Raw genomic sequence first — 26,624 nt, 5'->3', positions numbered from 1 at the left:
CTAAAGCTGATTTATGAGAAAATCTTAATCATCTTTACCTCCTCCGCAAGGAATAACATGCTTAATCGGTATAAAATTAAGAAAGTCTGTATCATAAATTCAAACTGGTTGTAAAGACAATAGCAGATCATTTTACTTGACCGAGCGGCCCTTGTCCTCTCTTTATATCCTCCCAGTTCTTCTTTTTCCTCATTTTCTTCCATTCTATTATAAAATATAGATTATACTATTGGCTTTTTATGATAAAGCAAAGTCATATTTTTTCTGAGCTAGCATTGCCATTGCTCGAAGTGCCTGTTTTCTCAACCTCACCTCCAAACTAGTTACTGGTTTGCTTCCGCATTATGTACATGTGTATGACTTTCACAAGGATTGCCCCTCCAGCTGACTCTTATATGGAAGCAAATCAGACTCATCAAATTCTGAATTTTAAAAGCTGCTGAATTTCTTACCTTGAATTTTTTTGCATCAGAATTACGTATGTGAATTTTTTATGCCTGAATTTAGCTCATCAAAATTCTAAAAACCAGTTAAAAATTCAATGTCTTCAAAATTCGCCATCAAAAAAATTCAATGTCTTCAAAATTCGCCATCAAAAAAATTTGATGTGTTCAAAATTCACCATCAAAAAATTCTGTGTTCAAAATTCGCCATCAAAAAAATTCAATGTTCAAAATTCGCCATCAAAAAATTCAATGTTAAAAAATTCGCTGTCAAAAAATTCGCTGTTCACATCTGGGGGATTCAGGCGTAAAAAATCGATCCTGGCCAAAATCGAACCAACGCCCAGCCAATCACGTGGCGCTCCTCCGGTCATGTGACGCAGACGGTTCACTTCACAAGACCGGGGTCAACCACGGCTAACAGCATGAACAACGGCGCTTCAGTGAGTGTATTAATCCTTTTTGTCCTGTATGTGGTTTGTTTTTGTGAGAGTCAGTAAGCTGTAATGCATGCCGTTAGCTGCGCTAGCACAGCGTTAGCCGCGCTAATACAGCGCTAGCACAGCGTTAGCCGCGCTAAAACAGCGCTAGCCGCGCTAATACAGCGCTAGCCGCGCTAATACAGCGTTAGCCGCGCTAATACAGCGCTAGCCGCGCTAATACAGCGTTAGCCGCGCTAATACAGCGTTAGTCGCGCTAGCCGCGCTAGCACAGTAATAAGGTCACACAGACAGCACGTTCTGCAGCTGGGTAGTTGAGTAACAATTTTATAAACGCACAAAAGGGGGAAGTGTGATTTATGCGCCCGAAAATGCAGTTAAGTCACAGAGCAGTAGGGTTGCCACCTTTCAAAAATGAAAATAAAGGACGCCCACCACGGCTCCTTGGGGCCACAGTTCAGGAAAATCGGAAAGATATTCACAGATTCAGAATTCCACCATCAATAACTCATTATAAACGATGCCTCTTTTCCATCGTTGTAAGGTAGACAATGTGCTACAAGCCTAGTTTTATCAACAGTAGCTGTCTTTCAAGCTGCAGAAATAACATTGGTGTCAACAGGAGCCAGTTGAAGGCTGCAGTGATTTTGGTGACACTACAGTGTATCAGAGAGAAGCTACTGAATATTTGTGTCTCTCTTTACTGTTGCAGCAGTTTTGCAATTTGCAGACGTCCCTGTTCACTCCATAGACATCATTGTTATTCATGCAGCTTGAAAGACAGCTACTGTTGATAAAACTGGGCTTGTAGCACATTGTCTACCTTACAATGATGGGAAAGAGGCGTTTATGTTTTGACCAATGTTGCCAAATCCTCAGTAAGGAAAGTAGCTATTGGCTGTCCTAAAAGTCGCTAGAAGTCGCTAAATGATGTCATCGCCTAATTTGCATAATTTTCCGTTTGCATGTAATTGTAATCAACATTGTGGGAGAGACAAAAAGTGAGTTTAAAATACCCAAAATATGTTTCTGAACTAGAGGCTAAATGCAGTGATTTATTTTAGTGTGACAGTGAAGAAACATTTTCATTTCCATCCCGCTCTGTAAGCAGGACAGGATCTGCAGAGACTTTGATTCATCTGCCGTGTGGACATGGAATGATGTGGGTCTCCTCTAATTAGACAGTGGGATGCTGCAGGTCACTAGACTGACCTCCTGTGCTTTGTGAAGGGGAGGAGCTCACAGCGCCACCTGCTGCTCGTTGAGGACAGTAACTGCAGAACGATCCGAGCTTTCATGTCAGACGGGCGGATCCAGTTTAATTTTAGTGGGGGGCGGGGGGCACAGGGGGGTACAACAGATATTTTGGGGGGGGGGGGGGGTGTAAGAAAAAATTAAAGCTGCTACTGACCTCTCGCTTTTACAAAGTATTTTTCATGGGGTTTTTTTTTGGCTCTTTAACCCAATAGGAAAGCTGTATATGACCTTTTCATTTTGGACTGTTAACATTCAAATTATGATGGACTTGTTTCCTTGTTTATGTGAATTACAACATCATTAGCTGCAACATCTGCCTGTTCTGTAAAACTGGTAGCTCAACGACAGCATCCTGAGGGCAATTAAGTGACAAATATTGTGCAAGAACAGCACTATTACAACCCTGTCAATTTCCACTTCTTAGAATGTTTACTGCCAATTATCACACATACAACAAGCAATAATATTCTGTACTAATACTTCTGTACTACCCAATACACAATGAATAAATATTATCTGAAAGTCAGGTTATTGTTGTTTATCAGCACAATACAAAAAGATTAATGTTAGACATATTCCAGTTAAGACTCTAGAATATCATGATTTATGTAAATTTACCTCAATAATATGAATGTTCAGGTTAAGACTGTACAGTGATATTTATTATGTAAGTTTAGCTGATTAAAGTTTATGACTCTGCACTACAATATTATTTATTATTTAAATTTACATCATTATTATAATATTTAGGGTCAGACCCGACAGTATTGAGATTAAGAAATCAAATATTCTATAAAATGTAAATACACTGAACTCATTTGGATATAGTTAAGTGAGACAATACAATATAATATTCTTTGACACAAATCTATCTAAATCAAAATTTTAATAATTTTCACGCCAAACATTTACTGGACTGATTTAAACATTAAAATCACTCCTTTCTAATCCTCTGCTGTACGTTCAAACCTGAGGCCTTAAATAGAAAGACACAAGTATCTGATTGAAGGAACTTCTGCAGAGTCCTGGTTCCAGAACATGATGATAGAATTATAGACAAACTTTAACAAAAGCTGCCTGAGAGTTTACAGGTTTTTATGTTGGATTTCTTCAGTCATTTAATGAGCATTATCAGCAATAATCAAGCGTTCATTTGATGAACTTAATTTCCTAAATCATCCAGAATTGGAGCTCATATCTTTGGCAGCTGTAAAGTTTCTGCTCCTTCAAAGTTCACAACACAATGAATGAATTCCTAAAACACTCTCAATGCTGGAGAGCGTTTGTGATGCTGAAGCAGTGATCAGTTTTTCTGTTTCTTCTCTGGAGATGCACAATGAGGGACGTCTGCAGAGACTGAGAAAGAGTCTCACCACATCCTGACATGAGGAAAAAGACTTTATTGAAGACTACAATGAGAAAAACTATCAGACAGCAGACGGCTGCATTCAAGGTGAGCTCTGAACATTTGATCTGGAACAGGAATTCAATAACGGCAGCATGAGCTTCATTTCAGTCTGTAGCTGCTGAATTCATGGATGAATCATCTGGCACTAGAGAAGAAGACCATCAAACATCTACGTCAGCTGATGGAGGTCCAAGAGTCTCACCAAACAACCTACAGAGTGAAGACCTCCAATCTGATTGGACGGCCTCCTATTCAGCCACATGTGTGAACAAATGCCTGTAAGTTGATTTGTTTTCTAAAATAAATCTAGTTTTAGTCCTAATCTATGCCTGTGTGTTTGCTTCTTTACATGGCTGTTAACAGTTTAGGCTGTTAGATTGTTCCAGATAAGACGAGTACAAGATTCTTCAGAGCCGTTCTACCACGAGCCTGACAGGAAGAACTCCAACAGCTACTGAATGTTCCTGTGGTTCCCTCAAGGCTACAGGAGGAGCCCTACGAGGACGAGCCGGTCCACATGATGGTGGCCAGTCGCTGTGTTCAAAGCTAACACCGACTACGTGGACTTCTACTGGACCACACGGAGGCCTTCAAACCGGACCAACAAGTTCAGCGACTCCCCGACTCGTGGGTCTGAGGACGCTGCCGAGCCTCGGTCCAGCCGGCCTCCTGTCTGTGGGTGTTTGAATGCTGAGAGGTTTGTGGATGGATGTGAACGTGTCTGTGTTGAAACAGCAGCTTTGGACTCACTAACGCCGGGAAAAACCAAGAGCTCCTTTATTTGTGACTTCCACTAAAAAAAACAGATGAAAATAAGTTTGCCAGGGTTCTGACTGATAACAGATTATTAAATAATGAAAGTAATCGTTTAAATATTCCTTTAAACAAGGTCTACATTTCCTTTACACTGACTTCTTGGTATATGCACAAGTGTTTAGGGTGAAATATACCATTAAGCCCAATGTTCAAGGGTTCTTCTGGGAATATACCATTAAACCAACCTTTTAGGTAAATGTTCCAGGATGTTGGGTAGAATATACCATCAGATCAACCTTTTAGGTCTACATTGGAAGATTTTAGAGTAGAATATTACTCCAAACCATCCTTTAGCTCTACATTTAAGGTGGAATACTCCTTTACACCAAGATTTTTTGGTCTACATTGAAGGATTTTGGGTGGAATATTCCTTTGAATGAACTTTTTAAGTTTATGTTCAAGGATGTTGGGTGGAATATACCACCTGTGTTTGTGTTGCTCCTTGGCGACCCTAGACAGCCGGGTCGTAATGTTTTTTGAGCAACACACCATACTATGACGTTTTTACAATGACGGTTCTACTATGGAACCAGTTTGACATGTTCAGGCGTTCTTTGTGTGAAAACTAAACTAAATTTCCTTCACTAACCCAACCCTCTGGACTTCCAGGAAGCTGTGTTCCTATTGGCTGTCCAGGTGGCTGCTTGGTGTTATCAGGAACACCTGAGCAGCTCAGTGTCTTCCTGCTTTATTTAGCTGCAGACAAACATTTCCTCTGCTTCCTTCACCACTGAACCGGGTTTGGCTCCATTGCTTTAGTTTGTTCTTTAGGCGTTGGCTTGAAGCTTCCAGCAGTAAAATCGTCTTTAATGTGTTTCTTGGTGTGTTTTAGGGCTTTGTACTGGATATTTGTCTTGGTAAATGTGGTTCTTTAGCCACAGTTAGCACATAGTGCTAATGTGTGCAGTGATTAGTGGATTTGGTGCAGCTGAGTTGTGTCTTTATCTTGGCTGTAGTGAGTCTTCAGAGGTTTTTGGTCAGACACATTCTGTATTCTTGTTTGAGAACCAACATTGGTTGTCCAGAAGGTAAGAGTTCCTGTCCTGATTCTCTGTTCTCAGAGGTTCTCTGGTAGGCTGCAGGAGACTTTAGCGTTTGGGTTGTGCTAGTTTGGTTTTTGTACGGTTTCATTTGGACGACTATCTTGAGGCCCCTCCATGTGGTTTAGTGAGGTTTTCTCTAACAGTTCTACAAAGCAACCTGCAGCAGAAGAGACTTTGAGAGTTTTTAGGAAGTTCTGGAGACCAGACTTTAGAGCAGCAGAAACATTTATCAGCAGTTTGAGCAGGAGAAGGTGAGCTTCAGAGTAGAAATGAGGAGAAGGAAACCTTCTTGACCCGTGTGGTGAGGTCCTGTACCAAGAGTTTGAGCAGGTTGTGAAGAGTCTCTAGTTCTTTAGTCTGAAAGCACAAGAATCGACTCATTAAAGGAGAAAACGGGAGATATTGTTGGTTCTTCTGTCACTCTGCAGTTTCCAGTTTCCTTAGACTGAATATAAAGTTTATATTTTAAATGATTTACCATGTGAGCCCAAGAAGACTTCAGTAAACTCCCTCCATCCCCTGGACACAACAGATTTTATTACGATGTAAAATCTTTTTGTTTTTAAATGTTTTTGTTTTAATCATAGTTTTAGCATAGTTTTTTGTCTTTGCTTGTTTAGTTTTGTCATCTGTGTGAACGGTGCTAAACAAATAAAGCTGAATTGATAAACTGAATAATTGACTAACTCATGATTTTGACAACAGAAGTATTTTCATTGTGATTTAAGGGTTTGTTTCATTTCTAAGGTTGAGGTTAAAATCTTGACAGAAAAAAAAGATTAAAGAAATAAACTACATCTTAAAAAGCAATCAAATCAAAGGGAAAAAGCATTTAATACAACAAAACTTTTTAAAAAATTAAATATTAAATACAATTAAATTACATTAAACAGACAAAATATTTAATTAAATAATTAAACAGAAGATACAAAATGTAATTATGAAATTAAACAAAATTTATTAAACAAAAATATGAAACATTAAAGATTAAATATTTTTGATAATTAAACATTTAAAAAATAAAATTAAACAAGAATATTAAACATTTTTTTAAAAATACAAAACATTAAATTAGATTATTAAACCTTTAAAAATACAAAACATTGAATTAAAAATTAAATGTTTATTTGGAAAATTAAATCTTAAAGACAATAAAACTTTAAATAGGAATTAAACAGAAAATACAATGAAGCATTTAAAAATAAAATTAAACATTGAAAGGTGGTAAAACATTTAAAAAGAAAAACAAAGATTTAATCGAAAAATTAAACACGGGGAAAGAAAAGGAAATTTTTCAAACAAGCCGATAAAACATTTGAAAAAACAATTAAACATTAAAAAGACAAAACATTTGGAAATCAAATCAGACATTAGAAAAGAATAAAAGGTGAGAAAAGAGCAAAACTAAACATTTAAGAAGAATCAAACTAAAGATAAAACATTTGAAAAGACACCAGTTAAACTTTAGAAGATCAAATTAAACAGAAGAAGCAATAAAATGATCAAAAGAGCAAAAACTGAAAAAGGTCTTAAAGTGTTTTCTAGTCTGAAATGAAAACATCAAGTTGTTTTTTCAAATGTTTCCTCTTTCTATGTTCTTGGTTTGATTGTGGACAGATTTACTAAGAACTCATTTCAGAAAACTGCTTCCAGATAAAGTCTACTAGTAGTTGAAGGCATTGATCAAACTAATGTTACCTTCTGATCTCCACAAACTTTACTGTTCAGTGAAGAGAATCAAAGTTTGTTGAGTATTTCTAAAAAACCCACAGGTGAAGGTCTGAGAAGAACTCAGATGGATGGTCTAAATGTGAAATCAAGACTCATGGTCACAAGTTTTAAGGCTTCTGTTAACCAGAAAGTTCAAACTAACAGAGAAGTACTGAGAAGCTTTTAAAATTTCAGTCCTCAGACTGTCTAAAGGTTCAAACTAACAGAGAACTACTCAGGAACTTAGAAGATATCAGTCCTTGGACTGTCTGAAAGTCAAATCTAACAGAGAACTACTGTGGGACTTAGAAAATTTCAGCCCTCAGACTGTGTGAAAGCTCAGGTCCTGAGGACTTGGGAGGCTTGGAAAGTCTTGGAACTGAGGGTTCAACCCTCCAGCACAAAGGCTGAAGTCCAACCTCCTGAGAAAAACGTTCGAGACGAGACTCGAGTAAAAAAAAAAAAAAAAAAAACTCGAAAATAACAAAAAATAGATGATAAATGCGCAAAAAAAAGAAGATTTAGTATCTGAGCGAATAGCTCAGGAGGATAAGAAGACAGACTACGAAGTGGAAGGTCGCAGGTTCAAGACCCACCACCGGCACTTTTCTTTGTTTGTCTTTGTCAGAATTTTGATAAAGTTTAAGAAGGGTCTGGTCTTGAACCAGCGACCTGCAGCTCCACAGGCAAATCCTTAACTCACTGAGCTACAGATCAGATAAAAAGAAATAATTTCGTCATCCCTTTGGCATCGTAGTTTCCGAAGTGACCACATGGGTGGAGCTGAGGCGGAGTCTGGGTGGAGTCTGGGCGGAGAGTAGGCGGGGAGGTGGGTGGTGGCCTCCCCCCTCTACTCCCCCACCTTCCCCCACCACCCACCACACCTTCCCCCGCCCAACGAGTTCTTCGAGTCTCCACGAGTTCTTCGAGTCTCGACAGGTTTTCCTGAGTTTCTGGAGTTTCCACCAGGTCGGAGGCAGAAGTTGTCATGAAGAGATGTTGAGGTCGGCCAGGATGGACTGACTTTTTACAGTGACTCGAAGGAAGACCACTAGAAGAGCAGGTCTTTAACCAGCATCCATAAAATCCATGGAGTCGGCTCCAGAGAAATGAAAGAAGGTCAACTTTTATCAATCTCCATCCAGATGTTCAACTTCATATCTTTACTTTGACATTTTTAGCACCACAAACCTTTAGTATCACACTTTATCATTTATTAGGACTTTAACGGAATCCACCAGCAGATTTAGTTTTTGTTGAGAAACTTTATTCTTGTCATCGTGGGACTGCAGTATTTAAAACTGTTCCTTCTATTTGACCTCATGTTTATTAGTTTTAGTGGAGAAAGTTATTTTAGTTGTCGATTAGTCTCTTAAAAACCAAATAATAAATTGGATTAGTCAAGAGGTTTAAATTTCTTACTTTGTCATATTTTAAATATGACAGAAAATGGAAAAATAAAGTGTCTTGAGACAATTTGACCTGTAATTGGCGTTATATAAATAAAATTGAATTCAAATTGTATGTATCTTGTAATGTTGGAGTAATTCAGCCATACATGTTAGAAAACACATTTTCTTTGACCATTAATCTGTTGATTGTTTTCTCCAGTAATTCATTTCTTGTTTTGGTTTATAAAATGTCAAACCCAAATATATTCAGTTTACTGTCATAAAAACCAAAAAGATTTACATTCATGATGCAGGAATCAGGCAGTTTTTCACTTTTTATCTTAGTTTAGTCAGAAAGATAGTTGATAATGTCTGAATTGTTGCAGCTTGTGAGCCGTAAAAGGTTTTAATTTTTGGGGCCGAGTGTCAAAAAACATTTAGAAACCAACATCCACAAAACACTCAACAAAGATTTGAACATCATTAAATGGAAATCCAACTTTTGCATGACAATGTCTAATGAAAGGATAGGAAATGTGTGATATTCATCCCCTGGCGCTTTCTCTTCACATCATCTTCCACCTGGACTGGTTTGGTCAGGAGCATGTGCAACAAACATTTGAAAAACTGCACTTTAACATCAATGAATGACACTGAAGTTTAATCTCTACATAAATGAGACTGAGTCTGGATGTGCTGCTCTGTCATTAACTCCTAAGTTTAGGGAAAGTTCAAACAAAAGAGGACAGTTCAGATCAGACTTGAGAATGAGCTTATTTTGAACAAACATCTCAGACTTTCTGAGCTTCAGCAAGATATTTTAACAACAAGCAACTCAAGAGATCCAGAAGTTCGAGAGAGTTAGCTTTAGCTGAGCCAAAGAACATGTGGGACGCTAACCTAGCAAACATTTCAGACTTTTCTCTGTGAATTCTGAGAAATAATTTACTATTTAATGACAGAGCTACACATCTGAACTCAGTCTCATGAAAACAGACTAATTCAGTGTCATCCATCCATATTAAAGTGCAGTTACCCAAAATGTTTGTTGCATGAGCTCCAACAAAACCTGTCCAGGTAGAAGGCCACTTTGACAAACAGGAAGTGGATGATTCCAAGCAGATTTATAGAAGGGGGAACCGGACTGTACTAAGTGTGGTCGAGTATAGAGAGGTGTTTTGTGGGTTTTTAAGGCTGATAATGGTTATTAGTGAGACATCTGGAGTAGATATTCATTTGCAGTAAATGAAAATATTTACTACTATCTACTTAGAAGAACACAAACTCTAACTAAACTCTAAACTTGTCGATACGTTTTTGTTTTGTTTACAGATGTTAAGTTAAAGGAGTTTTATTTGTGACGTATAACCAATCAAATCACTCCAGAAGACAGAGCGACCACAGGTAGATTAAGGTTCAGAGCCAAAATAGCGCCATTTTTAAATGTATTTATTACCGTAAATCAGTAAAAAATAAAATACTGCTAATCAGTAAATCAGTCAGCCCACAATTACTACAATTCTACAATGTATGTCTCTTTGCTTTGACTTGTTATTTGTACAATATACGATGTATATGATGGCGTTTTTTCATACCAAAGGCTAGACTATGATGTTTTCTAAGAGACATACTCTGTTTGTTTTGGCCCTGGGCCGCTGCATTCCTCCTCTGTTGTTTTCTGGATTGTACTCAGCTGCATGCCTTCGTCCACCCGGCCTCCGTTGACTCGTCCCGCCTGCCGTCTCTGGAGCTGAAGCTGGATTGGAACAGACCAAAGTACAGTCCAATCACGATGCCAGCTGCCTCTCAAAAGGCTCCTTCATCTGGTGGAACTTCTTCTGAAGGGAAGCTGAGCTGGCCCGGCAGAACTTTGGAGATGTGTTCCAGTGGTTGGTGGATGTGTGGGGAGATAGAGAGGGACCTTTGACTTGTTCAGAAAGGAAAACAGGGAACCCATTGGTAGTTTTAGTTTAGGGTGCTACTGCGGTGTGTTTTGGGGTTTTAAGAGGTGAACAGGAAGAGTTTTTTTTTCGTATTGATTATCTTTTACTTTGTTCCTGGTTGGAATGCCCATCAATGTCAACATGAAGTTCACTTTTAGTTCTGTTTATTTATTTTTATTTTACTAACACCCATTTGCTTTTAACCCCCTCACATGTTGTGTTGTTGTAAACTTAGTCTTTCAAATAAATACTCGTCAAACCCTCTGGAAACCAGCATTAGTACTGTTTTTGTGTTGCTCCTCACCTACTTCAGACAGCCGGGACATAACGTTTTGTGGACTAAAGGCTTTTCTGTGACGTTTTTAGAGCGACATGCTATACTATGATGTTTTTAGACCAAAGGCTATAATATGACGTTTTTTGGGCGACATGTTATACTATGATGTTTTTAGACCAAAGGCTATAATATGACGTTTGTTGGACGACATGCTATACTATGACGTTTTTAGACCAAAGGCTACACTGTGACATTTTTTGAGTGACATGCTATACTATGACGTTTTTTGAACGACATTCTATACCATGACGTTTGTTGGACGACATGCTATACTATGACGTTTTAAGAGCAACATGCTAAACTATGACAATTTTAGAGCGACATGCTACACTGTGGACATTTGTTGGATGACATGCTATACTATGGACATTTTCTGGACCAAAGGCTATACTATGACGTTTGTTGGGCGACATGCTATACTATGACGTTTGTTGGGAACATGCTATGCTATTGGCTTTTTTAATTGACATATTACTATGATGTGTTTTTTGTTTGTGTTTGTTTTTTAGCAACATATAATAATTTGAACAGTTTCAAAAATTACTATACGTTTACTTGTGCAATGAAATATTATTCTTTTTAGGCAAAGGCCATGTTTGATTACATATAGGCTATTAAATAAATGTTTATTAAAAACTAAAAAGCATTAAAAAAAATAATAACCAACTTAGGCATTTACTGAGTCACTAAAATAGTGTAGTCTACGGCCACATCAGCATTATTATAAGCATCCTCTGGTAAATTCACAGCTATATACTGTAGGAAATATAGCTGATCTCATCATGATGTCCCTTACCATATGGACTTCAGGAGATGATTAGATGATGATAAACTATGACCTGCTGGTTGGGTTCTCTCTGTTCTCATATTTCCTCCATGTTTGTCTCCTGATGCTGCCTTACTTCAGCCAGTCCATGAGCAACAGAAAACACAGTTTGCCTTGTATCCATTGCCAGGGGTTCCACTCTTCCCACTCCAGTCTGTACATTTGCAAACGTTTTTGCTTCTTTAGACGTGGTGGAGTTTCAGGTGTAGACATTTTTAAACGTGCGGGTGCAGCAGCGTCTGTAACCTGGCAACCAGAGACAGGACAGGACAGGACCGGACACACAGAGACGTCTGAAGTCTGTCCACTGGACCTGGCATCGGGTCCTCGCTACGAAGGTCCTACGAAGATGAAATAGGCTGCCCTTAATATTTCCTGCGTTTTATTTTATTCATTATGCAGTTTTGATGAGTGTGTGACAGACGTGTACGGGGCATTTATGAAAATACGGAACAACTTGCGTCCCGTATTGATTCAATACGGGACGCAACAATTAATTGTCAAATAAAGGACGTTTCCGTATTTTAAGGGACGGGTGGCAACCCTACAGAGCAGTGTAAAGAAACTGGTCACCTAGCAAACTGAATTAGTCTAGGGAACACTTTGTTTATTATGTGTGTTTTCTGCTCAAGTTAATGTCCTGGTTTGATTCATTTTAAATTACTCCTGATCTTGAAAGGTTTTAAACTGTGCAGTCAAAGTAGTTACAACTGTGAGCGAATAGCTTGAAATGAACTGCCCTAGACTGCTCTGTTCATAGCCCACCATTCTTTCACAGAATGCTATATCAAGAGTTATTGTGCAATGATAGATAAATGCAGCCCATTTTTTAACTGTTTCCTGTTTAGTATGTGTAACCTCCTCTTAATTTGTTCTAAAAGAAATGTCTAATGAGGCAGTCTAGTGTTTCAGTCAGGTTAAGTCATTTTTCCCATTGGTGGTTTGCATTATATAACTTTTTTTTTCTCTGTTCTAGGAACTATTGTTAAATCATCTTTATGTGAGACTTTGTTCTCGTTTGGAGCATATTCTCGGACGCATGCCTCTGGATCTGGACTTCTTAGAGTTCACTTGCACACAAGAACTTGTGTTTTTAAATGATTTATCTAACCAAGTAGAAGTTTGCCCAGCTTTTTTAAATGCACTGACACAGCTACACCATCTTATCAGCTCAGAAAAAGAAAACAGGAATCAGTACATTGCAACTGTGCCCTCAGAGAGAGGAGCAGCTGGGCGACAAAGAATGGTCACATCCCCAGAGCACCTGTACAACTTACTGGAACTTAATATGTCTGTCCCATGTATAGATAATGGTATCTGTGAAATATTAGCTGAGTATGTCAAATATTTTTAGATTTTTTGAAGTGGACCGTAGACCTAGTCTCAGTATTTTTTTTCTCACATTGCAATTTGATGCTATATATATTATATATATAATATCTCAAGAATAATTCAAGATAAAAGCCTGAAATTTTTACTTTTTTGTCTTGCTAACATAAGCATATCCGATTGCTATTAAATACAGCGGTGGAAAAAAGTTTTTGGACACCTCATACATTTGTGAAATATTGCATTAAGAATCCCTCTGAGGTCTTCAAACGCAATTTCTATTAGTTCAGTCACAGCCATAATATGAAACAAATCCTAAAAAAGTCAATAAAAACTTGAAATTCATTGGTTCCTTGAAAATAAGAAATTTTGAGTATTGGGTCATTTTGGGGGCCGCACAGTGGCGTAGTGGTTAGCACGTTCGCCTTGCAGCGAGAAGGTCCCTGGTTCGCGTCCCGGCTTTCCCGGGATCTTTCTGCATGTTCTCCCTGTGCATGCGTGGGTTCTCTCCGGGTACTCCGGCTTCCTCCCACAGTCCAAAAATATGCTGAGGTTAATTGATTACTCTAAATTGCCCGTAGGTGTGAATGTGTGAGTGCTTGTTTGTATATATATATATGTAGCCCTGCGACAGACTGGTGACCTGTCTAGGGTGTCCCCTGCCTTCACCTGAGTCAGCTGGGATAGGCTCCAGCACCCGCCCGCGACCCTAGTGAGGATTAAGCGGTGTATAGAAAATGGATGGATGGATGGGTCATTTTGGTAGAATTTAGTTTTGTTAGTCATGTAAACAATAAACAAAAAAAGCATCATTTGTGTCTGTCTAATGCAGTCACACCTTCTGAAACACAAAAGACTTTCCATCAAATATTTCACGATAATATTTGAGATTGTGGAAAATTTTCAAGGTGCCTGAAAACTTTTTTCCACCACTGTATCTGTCAAAGCATGAAAATTTGCCATTGGAAAAATGCCACTATCTCCAGAACGATATATGTGGTCATGGTTCCATTATGCCAATGTCATGGTAATGACTGGATGCAGGGCTAATTCACAAAGAAATTACACAAAACAACATGTCAGGTTTCGAAGACTGGACTTTTCATAGACCACTTCATTTTTTCGTATTTCAACTCACCCATAATCTGAGATTACTGATCTACTTGTTCAGTATTCTAGATTCTTCATCATTGTTCTGAGATAGTGTAATTCAAAAACCTCAAATTTCAATGTGCAAAAAAATGCCTGTTGAAGTAGGTTGACAGTGACGGGCAATTTAAAAATATTTTATTTAATTATTTGCTCTGACAGTATTTGGCAGCCTATATATATACATATATATATATACATATACATATATATATATATATATATATATATATATATATATATATATATACATACATATATACATATATATATATATATATATATATACATACATATATACACATATACACATATATATATATATATATATATATATATATATATATATATATATATATATATATATATATATATATATATATAGGCTGCTGTTTTGTAATATTGCAACGGATTTTCATCCTATTCACCAGTGAGAAAATAAAGTCAGTACAGTCCAGTTCATTTTTTACTCCTGCTTTAATGCCGTGATTGCATGTATTGTTCACCAGAAATATTCTTAACTTCAGATACTTTAAATGAATGGCAGAAACACGCATACTTGAGCCAGATAACCTGTCAGGTGAGTTGGGAGAACAGGTAGGGGAGGGAATCCAAAAGTGCACTTAGTTTTGTCAGTCAAGTAAAACTAACTAGAGAACAACACATAACATATCTTGACTGGCAAGTGCAACTACAGGCCAGGATGTCAGTCTTAAATGATGTGTAGTCCTTGTAATGTCCTGGGAATGTAAGGTCTCATAGCAGGTGGAGGCTGTCAGGTATCTGCCATTCACTACTTCTGTAGAGAGAGTTCTTGGTAGAGTCTCCCATCCAGTCCAGAATTTCACTAGACTGGTCAGTTCAGACAGTGTTGCTATGGAGTGGATTAAAATTGATTAAATAAATGGCTACAACAAATTATCAAAAACAATCTAGGGTACGCATACTAAACAGGAAACTGTTGAAAAAATGGGCCGCATTTATCATTATCATTGCACAGTAACTCTTGATATAGCATTCTGTGAAAGAATGGTGGGCTATGAACAGAGCAGTCTAGGGCAGTTCATTTCAAGCTATTCGCTCACAGTTGTAACTACTTTGACTGCACAGTTTAAAACCTTGCAAGATCAGGAGTAATTTGAAATGTATCAAACCAGGACATTAACTTGAGCAGAAAACACACATAATAAACAAAGTGTTACCTAGACTAATTCAGTTTGCTAGGTGACCAGTTTCTTTACACTGCTCTGTGACTTAACTGCATTTTCGGGTGCATAAATCACACTTCCACCCATTTTTGCGTTTATAAAATTGTTACTCAACTACCCAGCTGCAGAACGTGCTGTCAGTGTGACCTTATTACTGTGCTAGCGCGGCTAGCGCTGTATTAGCGTGGCTAGCGCTGTATTAGCGCGGCTAGCGCTGTGCTAGCGCGGCTAGCGCTGTGCTAGCGCGGCTAGCGCTGTGCTAGCGCGGCTAGCGCGGCTAACGCTGTATTAGCGCGGCTAACGCTGTGCTAGCGCAGCTAACGGCATGCATTACAGCTTACTGACTCTCACAAAAACAAACCACATACAGGACAAAAAGGATTAATACACTCACGCTGTTAGCCGTGGTTGACCCCGGTCTTGTGAGGTGAACCGTCTGCGTCACATGACCGGAGGAGCGCCACGTGATTGGCTGGGCGTTGGTTCGATTTTGGCCAGGATCGATTTTTTACGCCTGAGTACCCCGGATGTGAACAGCAAATTTTTTGACAGCGAATTTTTTGACATTGAATTTTTTGATGGCGAATTTTGAACATTGAATTTTTTGATGGCGAATTTTGAACATTGAATTTTTTGATGGCGAATTTTGAACATTGAATTTTTTGATGGTGAATTTTGAAGACATCAAATTTTTTTGATGGCGAATTTTGAAGACATTGAATTTTTAACTGGTTTTTAGAATTTTGATGAGCTAAATTCAGGCATGAAAAATTCACATATGTAATTTTGATGCAAAAAAATTCAAAGTAAGAAATTCAGCAGCTTTTAAAATTCTGAATCTGATGAGTCTGATTTGCTTCCATACTCTTACTTTGATGATTATGAAAACAAACTCACTTTGCTATGTGTAAAGTGAGTTTACATGGAGTTCTATGGAGAGGTTTTCCAAATATTGTGTTGTGCCAGTTCTATGGAGAGGTTTTCCAAATATGAAACATCCATGGATTCAAAATTCACATTAGGGTAAAACGTCTTTTTTATAATGTTGGTCTGGGGGAAAATGCTTTGGGGGCTACAGGGGATATTTTCCTTCCAGTACTGCAAGTAACCACACCGTAGGGGGTAAGTTAGCAACAAGTTTTTGTTAATACATCCATGGATACTCTAAATAGGGCTGTAATAAGAGAGGTCATCAACATTTGGACATTTCTGTCAGTGTTGTTTTTCGTCTAATCATTTTCTGAAAACACAGGGCCAAAAATCTGAGGAATGGATATAATACTTTCACTCATCTAATGTTAGTGAGTTCATTAAATGCCAACATTTGCAACAATGCATTACTTTTAAAGGCAATATTGAACTTATATTTAACTGACTGCATTCTTTTCGAGTTGCAAGTTACTTTAGACAAAGCTGACAGTGTATGAGAGCTGGGAGCCACAGGTGCTTATATATGAGTTAAGATGGACTTTCTTTCTTCATGCAGTTGCTCCAAGTAGCTTATAATGCATCCAACCACTCATCCATCCGTCCATTATCTATATGTCGCTTAATCCTCTGTAAGGTTGTGGGGGACTGGAGTCTATCCCAGCTGAGTTACTATGAAGGCTGAGGACACCATGGACAGGTTGCCATTCAATTGCAGGACTACATATAGAGACAGACTACTAAGCACACTCACAATCACCCACAAAGAATATTTTTATGCAATAATACATGAACTGGTGAGGGCACTAACTTTTTTCTTAGCACCTGTCAATTTAGTACTAGCCTCTTATTTATCAGTCTAAACTAGTATCACGGGTCCTTTAACTATCCTAGTAGTATGTAGCTTTTAAAGGCATATTTAAGATCATTTAAAAGGCTCTTATTTTCAAATAAACAAACATCCACTGGATACAGGAGAATTTGCAACCAGCTCAGTGAAGTAATGCTAGTTAGCTACCGAGCTAACGACAGCTGACAAAATCTGCCATCTCAGCAGGAAAAAACAACAACCACAGATCAAAAATCAGAGACCTTTTTGGTATTTGCTGTCTTCAGTCAAGAATTCACTATTTCAACAAGAGATGCAATTCTAAGAGGCAAATGTGCCACTCATTGCTTTACACTGTATATATGATGTATTATGATGGAGAGTTTGGCAGTATTAACTAAGGAGCTGAGGTCTAACAATGGCTCATTAGTGTCTAAGAAAATAAAATCCTAAATCTCAGTGGGACTAGTTCATTTAAGAAAAAAATAAATAAACAGCATGCGTAAAAATTTTATGTAAAATATGTTTTTGGTGAAGGTAGGCATGCAAACAGCATTATATGAGGCCTTAAATGAAACCCCTTAAACTCCACTGAGGCAGCCCAACAAACAGTCACTGGAATCTACAGCAATCAATCCTAAAACGGCACGGCATTCATTCCTAAAATCCATAATGTGTGCTCGAGGTCGATTATCCACCGATAATTGCGGCTTTTGCACTTGTTAGTTTAACGCGTCTTTTCCTCTCAGTAAAGCGGAGGCTCTAACAACAGGCTGCGCTGAACAAACAACCCTCTCCACTTCAATCTCTCCCAGCACTGACCCTAATGAAGCGAGGCTTAAGAGGGCAATCCTCAGTCCTGCATCCAGTGAGCCAAAGTCCCCTGAAAGAGGACAGGTCGATGGCTACAACAGCCACCTCTGCTTTGAGTCAACACAGGAGAAGGTCTCAAATAAAGATGGATATTTTTTTTTTAGCTCTCTGTGCACTATCTGCAGTTTGTATGAAATTACAGGTCACTGGAGACATTTGGATATTGCACTGGTATTGAATACTGACTGATTTTGTCAGAAAGAGGCATTGTGTCTGTGCAACTAAAAACAAAGATTTTGTCATTGATTAGCAGCAGCCATCATCATTACATAACATCTTCAATGAATCATAAGAAAGTGACAACTCCATTTACATCTAATCCACTATTAAACTTGCAGTACAAGGTGAACCGCTGTGTACTAAAGAATGGAACACTTTTTTATTACTTTAAGAGTAATTTAATGTTTGGATTCAATTAAAATCTTTAGCATTTTTCCAGCAACACTGAGGACTCACTTGAAATCTTGCTCAGAAATTTAGCATAGAGGACATAAGTACACATACACACCACAACACACTCCAGTCCACATATTGTATATGTATATAAATCTACATTCAGTCAATCATCTGTCAGATGAGGAGGTGGAATAGCAATGCAGAAGATGTCCTCTGTGCAGGCTGCACAGTGAGGAAGATCACCGGTTTGAAACTCTTTCTGGCAAATAAATCTCCCACTATTTGGAAAGAGGATGAAGATGTAATTAGCTGCAAATGTAGACCTGAATAAATAACCGCACGGTGTTACACAGTAATCATTAATATGGAGCTTGTTCTGCTGAGTGGTGTAAATGGCTTCATAGTGATGATCAAGGCTTCTGAAAATGGAAGCGATATGAGTTTTGGTTTATATCTATCTAGGCGATTAAGAAATTAATTTCCCCTAAATGTGCCTTGCAAATAAAATACAACTGAACCTTGCTTCCGTTTTTTTTCCCCCACATATTCCGAAACCTCTTAAAAACCACTCTGGCTCTGAAAATGTGCCTCGTTGGTGATTAATCACACAGTGATGAATAACACAGTGACTCAACTAAATGACTCAAATCAGCCACAAAGAGCTCGCTCACCCGTCGCTGCCACAACTGGGAGAAGATGCAAAGTGATTTATTTGCATCAATTTCTTATTTATTGGTAATTTACTGGATGACACAGAGAAAATTTTGTCCTCATAAATTTCTGTTATCCACTGTGATATACTGTACTGTGACACTGTGATGCCGGGAACTCATAAACAGTCATATCAATCTTTAAAATGTGAAAAATGTGCAACCGTATTCAGACACTTCTTGTTCATATCGGTCCAGATGTGACCATTTCAAACCACTTTTCTCAGTTATATAACAGCACTGCGTAGGGATGAGCCCGTCTTGATTTACACGCCCAACAAGCCACAAAACGTCCCCCTCACCGCGAAGAGAGAAAAAAAAAGATGATAATAATAGGTTTGTTTTCCAAAGGAGGGGAAGCGGTGCACTTCAGCTCGCAGGGAATGACAAATATTTACATGTGGGGCCAAGAGAGGGTCAGGCGACAGCGGCTCTATTATCACAGACAGGGATCTTGTGGAGATGAAGCATCGGCGTCTTTCATCTGTCAGCAAACTGAGGGATGGAGGAGAGAATACAGGAGCTGGGTAATAGGAGATATGCTGCGTTTTGTTTGAAAAAGTGCCACAATTTTATGCTTTCTCTGCGTTGTGATCAGACTAGAGGGCGATACTGACAAGTGCTGATAATGTTTATATTAATTAACAGGATTAGCAAATACAATGTAGCATTAGAACACAGGAGTGATGGTTGCTGGAAATGTTCCTCTGTACCCCTATGGAGATATTCCATTAAAAATCAGCCGCTTCCAGCTAGAATAGTCATTTACCACATTAACAATGTCTAGATTGTATTTCTGACTATTTTAATGTTATTTTCATTGAAAAAAAAAGTTTTTCTTTCAAACATAAGGGCATTTCTAAGTGACGACAAACTTTTGAACAGTAGTGTATATAAAATGAATCTGAAATCTGAAGTGTAGCTAGTAACCGTGGTAAATGATTACCATAAACCACAGAGATAAAAGTTCTCACTGGTAGGAGAACTGGCAATCAAAAAGGGTAAATCCTCCCCTGATTTGTGAAGAAAATCGGGTTGGCATGCTGACTTAAAACCACAGTCAGCTCACTTTTCCTGTAACACATCAGCTGAAAATGATACGCTGAGCTTTTAGATGATTCACTTTTTAACTTTTCATGTACTTGAGGCACATGGAGTTCTGCTGGATGAGTCACTGAGAGGCTGCTGCTCTGCCTGCTGAGCTTCGTAATGATCAACCCCTGAGCTCAACTCCAGGTTTATGAAACAGAGAGGTTTGGGACCACAGAGTCAGTCTGTGAGTGTCTCTTATTTGAAGGGTCAAGAGTTGGCTTCCGGTTGAGAACAGGGTGAGAGTTGGGTTGTGCCGATCAGAAGTAGTCAATTTGATGACTGACCACTCTGGAAATCTCAAGTGTTTCTACTTTCTCTCGTGGTACAGAAGTAAAGCCAAGGTATTGTGGAAATAGAGTCTGCCATCTTATCCATCAGTTTACTTCAGAACAACTCATTTTTTGGTTTGCAACAGATAGCAATGAGTCTCGCGGCTAAAAAACGGGGCAGACCTTTCACGTTCCTATGTAGAGTTCCTGAATAGAGATTTGCAGGTACCTCTGTGACTACTGAAGAGCCGCTATACATCATGACATACACACTTTGTACACAATGAAATATCTACTGAAAAACAAATTTAATATGAACAATTGAATAAAAATCAATATGGTAGCAAGTTCTTAATATGACAGAAAACACATTTGGGAAACATTCAGTGAGGGAGACAGTATTTAGATTCTTTGCTTCAGCAAAACTACTAATACAACAAAGTTTTAAAGTGAAAGGGCTGACTTGGTCTATTTGACTGATATGTATTTTATTACTGTTAGATAATATACTATTATATTTGTATATAATTTTTTAATATATATGTTACAGCAGCATGTTACTGTGTTGCTGCTACAGGTGGAGTTTACTTTATATCCAGTTAAATATACAGCAACAGCAGATAAACCTGCACATAACTAATGGGAGAAGAAAGACTCTGATCTACAAATCAGTCTGCAGTTTGGGGATTTTTTTCTCTAATCTATGATTTTTGGTGAGATATTCGATCATTTGAACATTTAATGAAATTAAACCATGTGAAAAGTTCAGAAAAAAAATCACCATGTGGTGGCACTGTTAACAACTCAGACATCTGAAAGACCGACTAAACATTGCTTTTTATGATGTCCAAAGCCAGAAAGGTTGGAAAACAATGATTTAATCTTCAACAATGTGTTGTATTTTAGAAATTTGTTGTACTATCTATAAGTATGAAGTAACATAAAATGGAAGCAGACAAGTGCCTCAGAATTGTAATCAAGTATTTGAGTATTTAGTAACTACAATGAGTTACTCAATGAACTATGTAAGAAATACTTTATGTTGAGTATATTGACTCAAGATCAGGCTTCCAGGCTTTTACTGTCCAGGTCCCTCAGCTGTGGAGATGTCGCCCTGAAGGCTGGAGAATTGGCAGAACCAGCAACATCTTAAAATAATTTCTTTAAACATGTTTTCATAAAATTAAACTTGTATATATATTTTTTATGTTTTCTATGTGCTGTGGTTATGTCACTGGTCTTGTTGTCAATTTTATTTTTATACGTGCTTTTTTATTCCATTTCTATTCTGTTCTATGTATTCTATTCTTTATTTGTATTTTGATGGATTAGTACCATTATTATTATCATCATTATTTCACTTATGTGACATCTGGTAGTTTTAAAAAGAGAGTCATCTATTAATCAACAGTCAGTGTTGTGAGAAAGTCTTACAAGCACAGAGGAAGAAAACAAAGCTTCACTTACACAGCATCATCTAACTCACATTACAGGGTGTGAGTCAGATTGTTTGAGCCTATAAAAAGAAATGTTCACATGAAAACACGCTGCAAGCATTAATTTCTTAGCGTGACCAGTCTGTGGATCATCCGCTAACTGCATGATGAGGATAGTGGCAGTAAATGACAATATAAATGTACTTCAAACACTGTGAGTCTGATCTCTTTCCCTCCGTACTGTATCAGTACCCAGAGTGATGTAGTGCTAGTTAGCGAGCAGCAGATATGCAGGTGTGAAAGCTTGCACTAGAGGCCTGTTGTCACTCAACTATGGCAGTTATTGGACACCAGGAACTAATTTGTTCTTCGCTGCTGTGAACCCATTACAAGGCTTGTACTACATATCGCTGGGGGCTTCAATAGAGTCATGCGCTATGTGCAACAATTCACAGATCGTGACCGTAGGTTGAGTAATGTCTGCTTCTCTTTGGTTGGCGGCTTGATGAATGGTCTCCTTACAACATCAGTCCACCCACTCTGAAAAAGGATCCCACTGAAGTTTTGAATTAAAGGGTGTACGCACTGTGTGGCCCTGTGTGGCAAATTCGAATGGCATGGTATAAAATTAACATGTCTTAAAATACAGACAACAAAGAAAGTTACAATACAATGTGTTCAAATGGTTTGTATCTGGAATTTTGTGGATAAACACTTGAAACAGGAGGACGTTTTATGTAAAGAAAGCAGGATTAAATGCGATTAAGCCAAAACAATGAGCCACTTAACTGATTAATCCAATAAGAGAAACATTTTATGCAAATGCTTTGATACTCCATTAATATTTAGCAGTTTTTCAAGTAAAAATGCCAATCAAGGGTTTGTTACAGAACTCTCTGCTATTAGCTACTCAATAGTTTGCATAGTCCAGGCCGTAGTCCCGTTAAATCTCTAAATGGAAAGCAGCTTATATAAACTTCTTAAATGGACTGGCTTCATGTGTGTATGTTACCGTTGGACTGGTTATACAAATATAATAGTTAGAGGTAGTTTGCAATTTGTTACCTAGCAGCTAACCAAACGCCCAGCCTCCGTGTGTGGAGTCTGCCTTTGTATCTACTTATGACACTATTCAGACTTAAATTCACTGCAGAACCTAAAATACTATAGTTCTTTTGTTGTCCTTCAGCAAAAATTTTTTTCAACACAAATCCCTGCCTCACTTCATACCACAGTATAGCTTTGTTTTAGCTCGATTCCTTCTTGTAAAAACCTTAAACTTACATTACTTGCCTAATTTTGCCTCTTTTTATTTTTACATAAATATACACACAAACTTCTGTTCAGGGGAATGTTTTACTCACAGTATGTGTCTGTAAAACAAAATTGTTTTCATTGGCAGGCACTCTGGTGTTATTCTGGGAGAAATTATGCATATTATGAATTTATGCCCTCATGGTAGTGCAATGAGGAGTTTGGGATAAAAGCTCTTGCCTAATGGTTTAAAACAACATCTGGAATTGTCCACCGATGGCATGCAGTATTCGTGGTGGACCAAGCGCCTTGTTTGGAAAAGAAACACAGCAACATGTGTTAGTTCATGTTATGATATCTGTTATGGATCCGTCTGCATTCAGTTGAGACTATTCTTCCCACAGTCGTCTGATATGGAAGTCATTTAACACAGTATAAACTGCTGTCCAGTGTCTGGAGTGCATAAATATCACAGTTTAATGACGCCTGATGTCATGTAGGAACAAATGGAAATCTTTTTTAAATTCCACAACAGAACCACAGTCCAGAGGCAGAGTGAATGGAAATGTGGGCAGAATGAGCTGCGAGATTTTGAAGACCCGACCATTGTGGCTTTGGCTTCAGCTGAAGGAGGAAACAAGGACACTCTTGTCCCAGAAAGAATAAAACATGGAGGTATATACACAAAGAGACCAAATAGAATGCATTCCTCTTTTACTTAAAAAACAGAGTATTGCTCAACAGAGCTCTCTTTAACGGAGAAACTCCAGCTCCACAGAAAACTGACATGATGTCTTGACATAATGTAGCTTCACTGAGTTAAGAGGTGACAAATGAGCTAAGAAAATGGTAAAAGCATCAGGCGTATATGACTTTTAAATGTCCAAGTCACGCCTTGATTTTCTGGGGTCCTCCTGTAGTAGCACATGGAAAAAAGGGAAATTGTGGCCTCTGACTGGTACAGTTGAGTCCTGGCAACAGGAGCAGACATCTGACTCCCAGATGTTTCCGACGGCCTCTAATGTGCAGCCAAGACCAGATTCACCTAAGACAAAACACACCGAGTCGGTTTCTCCCCTTCTTTTCTGTCTCTTTGTCTCAGTCTGCCTCTAACGTCAGACTTAATTCTCTCAGTCCTTCACACATGCATAGCTACATGCAGCATAAGGCAGAAAAATACAGCACATATGTGGAAGACATTAGATTGTGGACACTGTGTCTCAAACCACCTTCGCCTGATTCTCTCATTCCCCCTTTTTCTCTCAGTTTTATAATTTTTCCTGCACATCAGCAGAGATACACATGCAACATTTCTAGTATTTCTTTGAGTGAACGGCCTCTATAATTAAAACAGGCACGCAAACAAACAAAGGCAGAGGAACTTGGCTAACCTTTTCCCAGCATTATGACTCTCCAGCCTTCTTTCAGACTTCAGGCCTAGATAGTGCAAAAGAGTGCTGGTTCATGAGATGTTAGTCAGCTGAGTGCATGCATGTGTTCCATCTGTGTTTGCAATTTATTTTAATACAGTCAGCCATTTGGCTTCTTTCATCACTCGATTTACTGACTTTTGGTGAGCCATGTGCAGCACAAATAGGATTTATGATTGGGTGTGGAAATGAGAGACAGACAAAGAGCAAGTTAGAGATGATATCTGTTTGCGTGTGTGTGTGTGTGTGTGTGTGTGTGTGTGTGTGTGTGTGTGTGCCTATGCATGGCGTGACAGCTCCACTGATTTGACATCTAAGGGCATTCACTGTGCATCCTCTGCAACGCTGTGTAAGCATTTGTAAACACAGAACTGTCAGAAGATATATATTCAAATTTATTAGCAGTGACTGAAATATTCTCAACTGCAGCAGCTGATTAAGAGGCTTTTCCCATTAAAAGAGGAGCATCAGCATCTGGCACTTCAAGCTTCACAATAAAGATGTAAATCACTGCCATGTGGTACAAGCTTTGTCTTGTGAATCTCCAATAAGAGTTTTTTTCTGGTAGTCAAGAGAAGCAGTTTATTTAGACGCTGATAGCCATGAAGGTTTGAAAACACACAGTGGCTTTTGGGTGAGTTTTCTTTGGAACTTTGTTCATTAAACATGAGGAAAAAAGTAGGTGAAACAGTGGTTCACCAGTGTGTAGAGTCCAGTTGAGGTCAGCTGGCAGGTTTGTGCTGCCTGTCAGCTTTTCGTGACTGCTAGCATGGAAACTCTATTTTTGCTTCAGTTTCTGATTGCCTAGTATGTGCACACTTTTGTTTTTGTATCTTGGCTGCATGTGTCTGACCAAATGTTAAGGATTTAAGGTTTTGCAAGTGAAATCATTGAATATTTTCACCTTTCTAGATCGGGGGTCACATATTGCTTCAAAATGGAAGTTAAAAGAAGCATAAAGCTGATAAAGAAAAGGTGAAGCATTATAAATGATAAGTGAAACAGCTGTCTAAAAGGATGGGCCCCTGTTTCACAGTGTCTACAGACAAGAAGTCTAACTATAGAGAGTTAGAGAGCTTAGGAGCCATGATTTCAAAGACAAAGTCCATTTGGTTTTGAGTCTGGATCTAGGAACAATCAACAGAAGACCTTAGGGTCTGGATAGTGACATAAGGTTGCAGTTATATGCTGTAAATCTCTGAGGTGTCTGACCATGAATGGTACTAAAATTTGTCACAAGAGTTAAATTCAGAGTTTGATGGGGAGCCTGTGTAAAAACATCAGGATTGGTATTTAACCTGATCAAGACCTTAGCAGCTGCACCCTGGCCATCTAAGAAAGGTGAACTGGGAATAAACAGTAGTCTAGACTGGATGAAATAAAAGCATGAACAGTCATCTCTATCTCTGTGACACTACAGACCTGGTTTTAGCAATATTTCTCTGCTGGAAGGCAGCTATAATTCTAACACTTTACATGCCGATCTAGAGACATTAGCTGATCAAACTTGACATCAAGATTTTTGTACTGAGGATTTAACAGATGAAGAACATTAGTCAAAGATCAAAGAGTTAAACTGTATAAACTCACAAGTCAGCACCTAAAAGTCATGCAATATAAAGCTACATTTTACTCACTGTTAGCAATATATCTGCATAGTAGTGATAAAATGTATGTTTATAACTCTATTATCTACATAAGAGGAAGGATATACAAGGCAGTAATATCAAAACTGGACCTGTGGTACAGCACGCATCTGGGATGCAGATGAGGAGGCATAGTTATAGACAGCAACAGACTGTACTGTCATACAGTCCGAGTCTGACAATCAGGACACTGTGGTCACAGTATCAAGGGTTGTACTGAGATCCAGTAACACAGCTGCCTCCTGCATCATCATGCATTAGTTTGTCATTCAAGACTCTGAGAAGAGATGCTTAAGTGGAGTGTAATCTCCAGAAGCAAGAGGAAATCACCAAAAAATGCTTTTAGAGCACAAAAGAACCTTGGTACCACTACTTTTATACATTTTGGCCAATAAAGGCAAGTTACAAACAGGCAGAGAAACATTCAGTTACATCTTTTCCTGATGTAGTTGAATAGTAGTG

At 38.4% G+C, this 26,624-nt stretch overlaps 1 protein-coding gene and 1 long non-coding RNA gene across 6 annotated transcripts in view; one reads left to right on the top strand and one right to left on the bottom strand.

Annotated features, from left to right (window-relative positions):
- LOC111577801 (INSC spindle orientation adaptor protein) overlaps positions 1-26,624 on the bottom strand; it is a 75,882-nt gene that overhangs the window by 21,217 nt on the left and 28,041 nt on the right. Inside the window, exons 1-2 of one of the 4 annotated variants that reach the window (XM_055009298.1) lie at positions 11,585-11,936; positions 10,140-10,429 (exon numbers count right to left, since the gene is read on the bottom strand). The exons of 2 other annotated variants lie outside the window; for them this stretch is intronic. In XM_055009298.1, coding sequence (XP_054865273.1) covers positions 10,140-10,207 — 68 coding nt within the window. In that variant the 5' untranslated portion in view covers positions 10,208-10,429; positions 11,585-11,936. Of the gene's footprint in view, positions 1-10,139; positions 11,937-26,624 lie in introns of those variants that run through there. One more of the 4 variants, XM_055009297.1, reaches the window with a different exon arrangement.
- LOC129348600 (uncharacterized) lies at positions 213-6,079 on the top strand. 2 transcript variants are annotated; one of them, XR_008601199.1, is made up of 4 exons: positions 213-886; positions 3,470-3,593; positions 3,657-3,826; positions 3,925-6,079. It is a non-coding gene; the product is annotated as an uncharacterized LOC129348600 (long non-coding RNA). The 2 variants fall into 2 exon arrangements; XR_008601198.1 differs by having other exon boundaries at positions 215-886; positions 3,657-3,810; positions 3,912-6,079.

This window comes from Amphiprion ocellaris, chromosome 3, assembly GCF_022539595.1.
Source record: "Amphiprion ocellaris isolate individual 3 ecotype Okinawa chromosome 3, ASM2253959v1, whole genome shotgun sequence".
In the NCBI taxonomy this organism is placed as follows: Eukaryota; Metazoa; Chordata; class Actinopteri; family Pomacentridae; genus Amphiprion; species Amphiprion ocellaris.
The sequence above is the reverse complement of the archived record's forward strand: the minus strand, read 5'-3'. Positions and strand labels throughout refer to the sequence as shown.